This window comes from Xiphophorus hellerii, chromosome 4 (assembly GCF_003331165.1).
Source record: "Xiphophorus hellerii strain 12219 chromosome 4, Xiphophorus_hellerii-4.1, whole genome shotgun sequence".
Classification (NCBI taxonomy): Eukaryota; Metazoa; Chordata; class Actinopteri; order Cyprinodontiformes; family Poeciliidae; genus Xiphophorus; species Xiphophorus hellerii.
Window position 1 is genome coordinate 20,989,746 of NC_045675.1, and position 13,118 is coordinate 21,002,863.

The 13,118-nt window shown below is 36.0% G+C and overlaps 1 protein-coding gene across 2 annotated transcripts in view; it reads left to right on the plus strand.

Moving 5' to 3' along the window:
- Positions 1-13,118, plus strand: part of LOC116718713 (glypican-6-like) — a 160,295-nt gene that overhangs the window by 81,123 nt on the left and 66,054 nt on the right. For both annotated transcript variants that reach the window (XM_032560916.1, XM_032560915.1), the window contains exon 4: positions 10,031-10,196. In XM_032560916.1, the coding sequence (XP_032416807.1) occupies positions 10,031-10,196 (166 nt within the window). The remainder of the gene's footprint in view (positions 1-10,030; positions 10,197-13,118) is intronic.

A 13,118-nucleotide genomic window follows, 5' to 3' on the forward strand; every position in this document is an offset into this window, starting at 1 on the left:
ATCAGTGGGCAGTCCCTGGACCTGTGCAAATAGCGACACTTGAGCTGACTGGTGTGGGTCACAGTGGCCTACCAAGTACCACTGTGTTGTTTTATTGAGGAACAGCTGCTCACATGTGGATTAATCTGCCAGTCTCAGGGATTCATTGATTTGACAGGAGCTGATTTTAGTGTGGCCCCTCTGGAATTGTCTTGGCTGCATTTTACTTTTAAGATGCTGAGCTGAGGCACGCAAAGTTTGCAGAGAAGCACAGAAAGAAGCATGTCTCATCAAAATATACAGAGTGTGTTACTTCAGTTGACACATTGCATTGAATCCTTTGCCCTGTCTGTGACTCATACTCAGTTTGCTCCCTGCAAATCTCCTCTATGCATTATTCCATAAAATCTGTGATATATTTTTTATTATGATATGATGAAATTGATCTACTATAAGTATATTATTAAACAATTTAATACAACATGAATTGAGAGTTTATGTGTAACAAATGGAAAGATCTCTCATTCAGTTCTTAAGTAAAACATACTGTATATATTAATGCAATCTACATTCATTTGTAAATGTGTCTGTGTTCACAAAAATACTCATGTATTAAAAACTGGTGTAGATCTGGGAGTAAAACTTGAAAATATTGCTTCCACATCTGATTTATGAATACCATGGATTGTTTGACTAGTCCCAGCATATGAACAAACAGGTGTTGATAAAGGTGACATCTAGATTCAGTCACTAAAAACTTATAACTAAACATAGTTTCAGTGGCCTACACAACACAATTTGTGACATGACTGAAATAGACAGTAAAAAGAAGAAACATCTTTCCAATGTTATTGTGACAGGATCACAATCACAGATTATTGGCAATGACACCTGAAGAACAGTTTTTCATACAAATAGTCTCTGCAAATGTTATGTAATATTTTGCTATTTCAATAGCCTACTTGCAAAAACCATTTAACATTCAGTTTTGTAATGTGCTGCATTAGGTCTCTGTATGAGAGCCTTCAGACCCATATTAGTTTATGAAGCCACAGAGCATCAAATTAAACCCAAATTTACAGATGTAAGCGATGTCACACACTTTATGTGATGTTCCTTCAGTTCCTTCAAGCCAGACCCATTTCTGTTTTAGAAACACAATGCAGTTCTGTAAAGTGGTCAGTCTCTTATAACACTTCTCTTTCCTTCTGTAAGGTCTAGCTATCCAAATGTTCCCACCTTGGAGAACAAATGGGAGTGCCAGGATTCCCTGCTTTAAATGTGGTTTTAGCATTAGTTAGAAATCCTTTAAGACATGCTTTAGGTGATAAAATCAACTTACTAGTCCCTGATCAACCTGTTTGAACCAAATGACATCGGCTCATATGAACATTTACACACAAGAGGGCTCGCAGTGCAGATGGTTTACATCTCTTTACATGCTTGTCATGATCTTCAGTAGGGTTATTAACTGTTCTGTGAAATTGTCAGCAATTAATCACACACTCTGTTCAAAAGTACAACAGCTTTTCTCTTGAGAAATCAGTAACAAAATTCTCAAAAATGTCCTACTTTAAAATCTAAACATTATTATTTTTTTAATCAGTATGTAATCTAGTAAGCTTGTAGACTTAGACCACTCTGCTGAACTGAAGGTCTATAATGATTGAAATGTGCATAAAGTCATGCACAATTTAAGAGCTGGTGTTAGATTTTGACCGTGCTCCCGCACAGTGCTGCACACTCACAGATGAAGTTGATTTTAACTGATTTTGACCAAAGTAAGCAGCTGCTGTCCAAATATCTAAAACATTGAGAATTTTACATTGTTACATAGCATATTTTTCATTTTGAATATGCTTATGACATTATAATGTCTCAAAACACAGTTTGAACAGCTAGTATGATGTCAGCAGAATACATGTTAGATGTTTTATTTATTTTTTTTTTAGGAAAAGGGATTTAAATCCTCACCAGACTCCAGTATATTTCTTTGCTTATTCCCCACCACTTCACCAGGTCTTATTAAATTCACACTTGCCAACAGATAAACAAAGTGATAGCACCTATCACACATTGGCTTTCATTTCAGCAGAGTAAACAATGTCGGGGATCTGTTAGCACCTTCCACAGAAACCCACAGGAGTATTTTCTGCTCTGGCACCCTTCTGATAAAGTCATGGCTATGTTTAGACACCTACAATTACTCAGTTAGGGTCAGGTCGCCTTTCTGATCACAGAAAGCAGTACATTTTCAGAGATCTCAATTTGGTAAAACATTTCTCTGTTTCTTCCCAAATTATTGTCTTCCTTACTATATATGCTTTATTTTGTAAATGAGCGTGGAATTTAAGTTCAGATTGAATGCTACGTTTAAAGTCTTTTAAGCATCTATATTAAAAAAAGGCAAGTGAAAAATTTGTTGCTGACTAATCACTGTTTCCTATTCACTGTTTATATATATATATATATACATATATATATATATATATATATATATATATATATGTATATATATATATATATATATATACAGTATATACAGTATACTGTATATATATATATGTATATTTTAACTGATTTAGTATATATCACAGCATATATGTCTTAACCATACTTCTTTTTTTACTTGTACCAGGAATAATAATATGTCAACCGTTCCAAGAACTTATTGAAGTTTTATTCAGCAGTTTGTAAACCAGACACATGTTTCTTTTGGAGGCAGATGGTAGTCTTATTTGCACTGTGACAGATTTCTCATATTCCCATTGACACTAATGGCTGTGGAATGGTGTGCAGATGTTGGGGTAGCAATAGAGTCTAACACACTTGTCCAATCAGTGCCATGCAATGCAACCTGTCACAATAATTATGACAGAACTATTGAGACGATTCTTTAACAACAGACTCTCTGTCCCACCACTGTCCCCCCTGATTGGCCTTGGTAGCTTACAAAGTCATTGTCATTTCTCACAACTTCATTACTTGGTGGCACAAAAGCAATTTCCAATCTCTATGCTCTTCCCACTCTGTTGCTCCTAAAGGGAGTTCACACCATATGTGCATGACAACACCTTGTCAGAGACAAGGTGAGACCATCCAACAGTGTCTTCTAGAGTTGGCTTTTATCAAAACACAGAGCCTTTTCTTTTCACAAATTATTTGTCTTTGATATGATCTGTGGTGCAATTCTGTGAGTAAAATGGCTCCTTACTGCAGCCTCTAAGAAATGTGATCTGAACTGCTTGATCGCTCATTTCACTGACTGACTTTCTTTAAATGTGCAGAAAGTAACATTTATTAAAAAAAAATGTTTTCTTTTTTACATATTTGTTAAAAATCCCACTGATGTGACGGTATGGATTGAGATTAGATAATCAGTGAAAACATCAAGCACTTCCACCTCCTTCCATGCTACTTTACTATCTTCAGAAATGTATCACTCCTGGTCAGAAACAACCAATCAGAGCCAGGAGGATTATTTTTGTGCTGTCAATCATTCTCATGTATGTGCTGCTCAATGTTCTAATGGTGGAGAAGCAACCTACTGTTACAGGAAAACTGTTTATCTGTCATCATCAGTGCCCATACTAACTAGCTTAGTGTCAATGACAAACTCTGCTGTCGGGAAGAAGCTGTAGCGTAGTAGAGAGGGGAGGGTGTGAGGAGCGTGTACACAAGAATCGCACAACTGCAATTCTATCTTTTAAGTTAAACAAATTTGTCATATTTTTTTGCTTTCAAAGAAAGTGCAGTGTCCCCAGCTGATCTGTAGTTATTTTAACCCTCTGATGCATGAATTATGATCCTTTGTGTCAGAATTTTTTTTCCATTTTTTAAAATTCTTTTCTTAAGTCATAAAAAAGGTAGGAACATTTTTTTGTAAAAATAATTTTTTTTTAATTTTTTATTTTTATGTGATCAATTGTAATTTTGTCCAAATACAAAGTTGTTATTTGAAAAATACATCAGTAGTATTGTTCCTTAGGGGTTATCTGATGTCACAATATTTTTTTTACTTGCAAGAGTCGTCTACAGTAGAAGGAGGGACCGGGTCGGTTCTCATGCTTTTTTGTCTGTCGGCCATATTGTATTTAACAAAAATAATTTCTTGCATTTGCAGCTGATGGCCAGTAGTTGATGGTATATTTTATGATGCATTAGTGTCCACTTCAGTGGTCTGTGTGCATTTATAACATAAAAATCCACAGGAAGCACAAGAAAATGGCTTTTAGATAGCTGTCCACTGTAGTGACCACTATGCATGAAAGGGTTAAATAAAAATATGTTTCTCTGACTCATTAATTTTCCTTCAAAAATACTTAAGCTCTCCACAAAAGTGAGAGTGAACGATTCTGTTGATAAGAGCAAACTTTCCAAACAAACTGTACAGTTATAATGTCACTTGAGCATTAGATGAGTAAATTTCAGTCTAAATCTGTGGATCTGTGGCACCTCACTTGTAAGGCCTTCTATTGGCCTGCTGGGCAATATTCTCTCTGCTCAACTGTAAATAAATGGTAACACGATTATCAGATTATCTTTCATTCATAGCAGCCAGACTGCTGGGCACAGTAAGTGAAATGATGAGAAGAATAACTTGAAGATAAACATGTTAGAAAGCTCCACCTTAATGCTATGTTTTAACTGACAAAACCCAGGGGTAATTAGTCCTTGTTTCATTTTCAGTATTAAATATACTTTTTATCCCATATTTCTGCAGATTACCTCAAAAGAAAGACTCTGAGATCTAAATATAAGTGGATATACAGTACATACCTTGATATACCTTAATTATCTCTTAAAATCCTTATCAAAGTAATACAAAAGCATTTCTTGTTGTGCACATTAGAACGTTTAAACTCTTTTCGAAAGAAGCACTTGTTTTCTTCAAAGCAAACATGGTGATTGGCATGCATTTGCTTCTGTTGGTCTCTCCAAATGCGGCGACAGCACCTGCATGTTCCTTCTGCTTGTCTGTGAGTGTCTTGTCCATTTTTTTTTCTCTCCGTCTGTTTAATCTGAGTCTGTCTCTCTGTTTTCTTGGTGTTTGTTTTTTTTCTCCATTGTTGGCATTGTCTTTGGCTTTCTTTACAGCCTGTCTTCTTTCTATTTGCTCTGTTCATTTTCTTTTTCAGCGTACATGCTGCAAATAGGACATTTTTCTCAGTTAAAACCTAAAGTTGTGTTTGAATTGTTTGCTTATGTGCTCAACACCCATTTTTTTATGAATGTCTAAAACTTCACCTCTAATTTTGTTTTGCTAAACTATGTGGTAGATGTTTCCCACATTGTTTACTAAAAGTCAATATCACAGATTAAATATGTTTACATATTCTAGCTGTACTTTTGTCTCATGGATGTTAATTTTTTGGAGATTATTTTTCAACAGGATTTTAAAACAACATTTTTAATATGTTAGGAAATAGCAACAATCATTTTTCATCTGAACTTAATGGTCTGAAGCCCTAAACGACCTGCAATTAATAGTATTGGTTTTGATCATTATATCAATTAATTATGCTTAAAACGTAATTAATTAACACAGAATTTTAAAAGTTAATCAACATTAGTTGTCACCACAGTAGTAATGGCATATTGATGCTGATTTTTCATTAAACATTTATTTTTCTTCATTTTCAACTGGTTCTGTGTTTTGTATCATTCATCAAACTGTGACAATGGCACAGGTTTGATTGTTAGCTCTTATTTACTGCAAGTTTCCTCTCTCAGGGCAAACCCAGCTTGCACATCCTAATAAAATTTTTACCTTCTATTACTGGAGCCATGCTTGAGCCTTAAATATTGCTGTCTGTGCCCCTTATTTTCAACCCTGTGCAGAATTTAATGACGTTTTGCTGTTTATTGGTGCTGCTTCATAATTTTTCAATATAGGAAATATTCCTTGAAAAGGTTCTGTTGTACCCAAAACAAGATTTCTTTCGCTCAGTATTATGTGTTTTCTAGGCACATAGTGGCATTTTATAGTATAATAGGCGCTTTTCCACTAGAACGCCTCTAACTGGTACAGTCCCGGTCCGCCTCGGCCGGATTCATTTTTCATTAGCAGATCCATTGTAGTTCTGCATGGCTGTCATCAGATTTGTGTACCTACTTTAGGGATAGCACTAGCCACACGAATACTGTGTGGAAGCAATTTGATTGACAGCTGACTGCATTCATTGATTGCTTATGATTATTTCACAGAAAACTCCACACAACATTCTTGTTTAGCTGTGGATTGCAGACATGCTGTCTGCTTTCAGGGAGCTGCTCAGTGCGGAGGAGCGTAATTATGGTCAGTGGAAGGAACAGATGCGTTAAGTTTTGGACTGTGATGTAGCAGACCTGTAAGCAGCTCGTGTCTGAGAAACAGGCAGCAATAAAGAAGAGAGAAACGATTCCGCTGTGGTCAGCATTCTTGTCAGAGCTGCAGTTTTGCACCGACCGCTGTGATACACCAAACTACCTAATATTAGCTTGGTGTGATGTGAATTTTATTTTTCATTTGTATTTTTGTTTTTGAATAAAGTTCAGGTTTGGCTATTTATTTACGTATTTTGACTACATTACATAAATCCAAAAAAGTTGCACACCAAAACAATAGTGACAAAATGTAATTATATTTACACATATAGCAAAAAATAATCAGCTGATCTGAGTCTTTATATTTCTGTTTGGGCCAGCAATGAAATAATATAAGACAAAATTAAATATCTGGGTTTATGTGGGTAAATTAGAACCACAACCTCCAGGTTCTTCATTGCTGGATGTCGCTGCAAACATCAGCAGAGTTGACCACTCTGCTGCATGCTCAACCACAATAGTTAGAAACAGATCCAAGGGAGACACCACTGGTTTAGAACTAAACCGCACATTAATTGCTTAGAGTGCGAATTGCCAGTGGACAAGTACCTAAAGTTACCTTCAGTTGTTATGAAATGCTATATATATCAAATATGACTTAAAAGAAATTTTTCTTCCTGATGTAACGCCTTGAAATTGGGCCTCTGTTGCTTTAAGAACTCCGTTCAATGCACTGAGAAGTAGGTCAGATGAGCTCAGCAGATGCACAGTTCCACCAGGTGTTTGGTAATTGCTGCTGGCGAGTCTGAGAGCTGAGCAAAGGAGTCATGGGGGAGGCCTGCTCTGTGAGGCAAATGCCTGAAAACTGCAGCTCTGAGGAGGAGCTGTGCCTCGAAGGCGGTGCTTCATCCACTCAAGCCTTTTGCAGAGCTTAATGGTTGCCACTGGACATTAAAGATTTCTAAAATATGCATGAATGAATCAGGGCAAAGCTCCTTACATGTATGTTTTTGATGAGAGACTAACATCATAACATGATGTAAAGCTCCAAAAAGTAAATTTTACATAATACTGTCCCTTTGAGGTGAGATAAAAATGCTGAATACCCTATCGAACAGTGTGGACAGAAGGGCTTAAGTGCAGACTGGAGGTAGAAATTGGAAGTTTGAGACAAGGTGCTGCATTTCAAAATGCTTTCCATTTGAGAACCCATGCAAATGCTAACACAAACACAATAATCCGTCCCCTATAGCAGGGGGAATAATATACTGACACTGTGAATAAACAATTTTATTGAGTCTTTTAACTTTTAAACTACTTAGTCAATGTTTTTATATCAAATGTTGCAGCTATTTTTGATAAATGGAACTGCCCCCATTGGAAATATAGAGCAAAATTGTGGTTATTTATTCAATATTTTTTAGTAATTATATTCCAGTATAAAATAATGGATGGAGTGTTGGAACTGGCACCTTTCAGACATATTTGTTGTTTGCATTTTATTGTCTGTTTATTTATTAATTCAAACCCTTCATAATGCAACCATTAAAAAAAAAATCATATATATATTTTTTGGGGTTTGTGTAACAATATCTGGAACCTGTTTCATGAATACATTGGCAATGTCAGTTCAACCCAAGGAAACCTGTTTGTGAAAATAACCCATATGTTAACTGCACTCCCAGAGATATTAACAATTTAGAAACACACGAAACGGTTGATGACATGCAGCGATGGAATTGACAACCAGCGGCTGAGTTTAATGGCCTTCACACAATACACTGCGTGATGTCAGTGACAGATTGCAAATGCTAAAAATGCTTCATTTGATCCCTGTTCCTTGGATCCGAGAAGCAATGAAAGTCAATACATTAACAGCGCTCTTCTGACTTTCCTTTATCGTTCTCTCTGCATTGGCCTTATCTTGTCTCATTCCACACTTTTTTCCTCTTATCATGCAAACATACGTGCACACAGGTGGTCTGGTCATTGCATCAATAAAATCAAAGACAACGTGAAATGTTAAAAACAGAGAGAGTGGAAGAATGAGGTTGGCTGTAGTGTCACCGCAGAGCCTCAGATGTTGCCATGGAGCTACAGAAGAGCACTAATGTGTTTCGTTATGCAGTTCACTTTTAGCTTTCTGTTTTTCTTATTTTATTTGTGGGGTATTTTTATGACTAAGGTTTTGTGTTGTTTGTGTTTGTGTCTGTTATTTTTTTTTATTTTCCCACAAACTAACAAAAACCCAAGCAGTCTTATAACATCAACAAACAAACAAATAAAAAACCCCAAAAACAAACAAACTCATGTTTATATGATGTGTGTGCAGTTTGCAGACATATTTATTTCTTGACAACATAATTTGACCTGATATTTTTCAAATTGCTTCTCTTGGATATACACAACCATATGTTAATATTTATTGCCTGTGTTCCATGACTTCCTTTTTTCTGTATTGTCATATTTTAATTGCTCAGATTATCAGAAAAGGAGGTAACAAAGTAGCATATACAAAAGGCAGTTTTTAAATTATTATTTTTTATTTAAGAAAGGGATAAGAGCTATATATTGAAATATACGCCCGATGTGAAACATTAATTGCTTCTGTTGTTAAATTATGAATTAACTGTGATTTACCAAATATTTAGAGGTCAACATCATTAGTCACCCCTAGGCCATATTAGCTCCAAACTTAAGCTCACTTAAATCAAATCTGTTTGGCACATCTAAAAAGAAATATGTTATGCCTAGGTTAAAATACATTTCATGAGTGGCAAAAGTACCAAAATTACTCACAACAGTTTATCCACAAGTGACCCATGAGGTTGCAACAAACCCCACAGCTTTAAAAGCACTGCAGGCCAGAGCAAAGTTCAGTGTTCATGATTCAACAAAAGGAAAGAGTTGAGCTGGTGTCTTCTGGTTTCTCCAGCTTCCTTACAAAGTCCAAAAACTTAACTAATAGGTTAATTTGTTACTTTAAAACGCCATAAGTGCTGAATGTGGGCGTGCGCATGGCTGTCTTTCCAGTCTATCTTTATGTTGTCCTGTGATGAACTGGCAACTATAAACCATCAATGACTGTTAAAGATAGACACCATCCCGCTACACCTGCAAATCTAAGCTGGCATAGACTATAAGTGAATGCATCTTTGTCCAATGCAAAGACCTGTTTGATGATCTGAAACATTTAAATTAGACAAAAATATGTAAGGAGGAAAATACTTTTCAACAGCACCACACATATAGAGGATAGCTGGGCGGTTCCTCTTTGACCGAGCCCATTTCAGCCTTCACACAAACACGTACCCCAGAAGTCTCTAGAGTGTGTTGGACAAAATCTAAAGTCAAGCATGAATACAGAGGATGACAGGCCAATTATCAGATGCACTCTCTGTTGTGCATCTTCTCCTCTAACAGGAAGCAGATGTGAGAATCCTGTCACTTTCACTAAAGTTGCTACAGTGACAGGGACCGACAACAAAAGGCACAGCTTTCACTAGGAATTGAGACGGACAGAGTCATAAACCCAGTATTGTCACAGCGTTTATCTTTTAGGTTGTCACTTTTCAAGCTTTGGAGGATCCAAAAGTGGAAAACTGAGGATATTTGTCAAAAACTTTGACTTTTCAATTTTGGGGTTTAAATGTCTGATATTAATTTCACAATTTCTCCATTTTAACAGGAAAGGTTCTAAAATGACTGAATGAGTCCTAACAAAGAGCTTGTGTTTGCTTTGCAGGTGAACGTAGTGCCAGCTTGCGTCAGAGCCTTGACCCAGATGCTCTACTGTCCGTACTGCCGTGGCATGCCTGGGCTGAAGCCCTGTCACAATTATTGTTACAATGTTATGAGGGGCTGTCTCGCAAACCAGGCGGATCTGGATGCTGAATGGAACCTGTTCATTGGTAAGATTCAAATTAATTGGACTTCTGCCTGTTTTTTCCTTTTCCAGTTGTCTGTTTCTTTGTTAATTCAAGCTTTTTTTCAAAGTGTGCATATTTCTGTCCATGTCCTGTAGTCAAGGGAATCGGGAGGATGTGCACTGTTCAATTTAGCTTTAGAGGATTTGCAGAGACAAAACTGAAATCTTATTTGTGCAAACATTTCCTTTTTTTCTGTCTGAAATGTTGTTTGCTATTGCTGGAACCCTGGCATGGTGTTTAAAGCTTTGGTCCCTGCTGCTTGGGATTGATAAAGGGGAGCAGATCCTAGGCAAACACATTTTCTATAGCATTTCCAGCTGAGCTTGGTGAGTAATATAGCACTTCACTTTAGCTGTAAGTAGCTGGCGGCTGTAAGCTCTCCCCTTAAATGGATACCAGGGATGCACATAGAGTGCTCCCTCTGGATCCTTTGTAGACCAGTTCTTTATTTGTTATGTACCCCAATCTCATCCTCCCACCCACACTGACGCTTTTTTTTTCTTTCTTTTCTTTTTTTTTTTTAAATGGGGCGACGTTTTTTAAGACACATCCCCGAAGACTGTGTCAAGTGAAGTGCACTTCTAAGCTGTTGGCTGTTTTGTGACAGGGCCTGTCATTTGAAAAGTCGTCAGATGACTTACCGTTTGTTCTCCTCGATGGCAAATCTGAAGTCTCAGATCAACACGGGTCCTTGTGCACTGAATGAGATGTCTCACAGCTTTATGACATGTGTTAAAAAGTTTGTGTCTTGTTTGGTGTTGAAGAAGCAAATCAATTGCAACAAAGGGAAAATGTGCCTGACAGTAATGGAAAAGCTGTTGTTGCAATTGAATGAAAAAAACAAAAAAATTGTGTTACTGGTGTTGCCATTATACAGAATTAGAATTTGACTTGAATTCTGCTCTCACTAAAGACATTTGAAATATAAATTAGACAAAAAATATGGTTTTATTTTGGATATTTTTATAGCATGCTTTTACCATTTAAGCTTTCAGAAGAATCACTTTAAAAATACTTACTTTTACCAATAAAAGCTAGAATTTGGTGTCAGTTGACATTTTTTTATTCATTATCAGTTGCTGGAGAAATTTGACTTGCTTACAGCTTGGCTCAAAAGATTTATTGATTTCCCTTTTACCAACAACCTCCAAACGCATCGCAGGTCAGTTCTCCTCACTGAAGCACATCTTTGCATTATAGGAATCTATGGATTGAGCTTGTACACTGTCTGTCATTGTCATCTCAGGAATCAAATATTGGAGAAGATTTCTTAGGGTACTAAGCTTTTAATTTTCTTATGACCCCCTGTTATCATTTACCAAAGGACTTTGCTTGTGGTAAAATGTCAATAACGGCAAACAGGAGAATGATTATTTATTTATTTTTTCATTTGACTGAAAGTCAACACGGAGAACGCAATGTATATTAATCTCTTTAAATCCAACTAAAGTAATGTTGACTCCTCCATTTATAACTAAAAGTTTAAACCAAACTGTTTTTCTGCACAACATATTAAAGATCCATGTTAATCTTATGTCCAAATTTTATTTATCAATCTAGTGATGAATAAATTCCTTTTATTATTAATTATAATTTTAAAAAATCCACTTTATGATTGCTATTGTATGTGTTTTATTGTAGGTTTTGACCTTAAAGAATAGGGAACATTAATTTTTTCAAGATATGTACTTTCAACAAATTGAACGTCTTTCGTCGCACCTAATTCTGTACTATATATACAGTACATATATATACAGTACAGACCAAAAGTTTGGACACACAGTTGTGTCCAAACTTTTGGTCTGTACTGTATATAAAACGAACTTGAAGTGCAACCGGACACTGTCACATCACAATGACTGACACAAATGTTCCAGGTGCCCAGAGACACCTGAAATACATACAGCAGACATACAATTTAGAGTAAAAATGTCATTGTCTGCCTTGTACGTTTGCCTAAACTGTGAGCTCTATGATTTTCTTTTGTTGTTGTTTAATTGTTTTTTTTTTCCATTTCAGTTACTTTTTTTATACTCAAATGTTTCTGTTCTTATTGTTGAGAACTCCATGTTTTGAACTTTAGGCACAATTCTAACCTGAAAATATCTGCCCATCGTGTAGTGTAATATAATAAATTTTGAGAGTTCAATGGAAAAAACAGAAAAAAAAACATACTTATAAGATTATGTTTTGTAAAGTTCTGCAAATTATCTGATGGGTCTTTAAGAGATTTTATAATAAAAAAGAATAACAGTGGTCAATACTTTGCTCCTTCAGAGTTTCTCGACAGTCTTCTCTACATGGGCTAAATAGACTTTAGAAAGCTTTAATGCTCCAATGTTCTAACAACACTTTTTGAAACACTCAGGGTGTTGTCCTTTATTTCTAAAGATCTGTCTGACTTGCCTCAAAAAAGTAAGCACCACTCTTAACATGTTTTCTCTGTAATTCCAATTAATTAGACATGAACAAAGCTTGCAAAACTTATTTCAAGAGCTGTTCTACTCTACAAACTGAACTACGTGTTTTGAACATTGTAACAATTCTTGTTATAGCAATATGCTGTGTTTTACTCTCATCTCCCCCACTGAAATGAACAAGCACTAGGAAAAGATTTGCCTTTCAGTCTGTGCACTATCCAAATCTGAAAGTTGAAAATTGCTGCTCTAGACACAATCATCTAAACAATTAATAATAACAATCAAATGTAGAGAGGAACCTAATGTTGAAATAAACATGCATTTAGTATGCTGGCATGTGATAGAACCCAAATGCTTTTGTTAACCAATGCTACATCAGTTCTACTGCTACTGAAATCTTAAAACATAAATCCAATGGAAGGGGGAAAAGTGAGCTGTGCACAGAACAGGCTGCTATAACAGGATACAAGCTGAATATGACAGA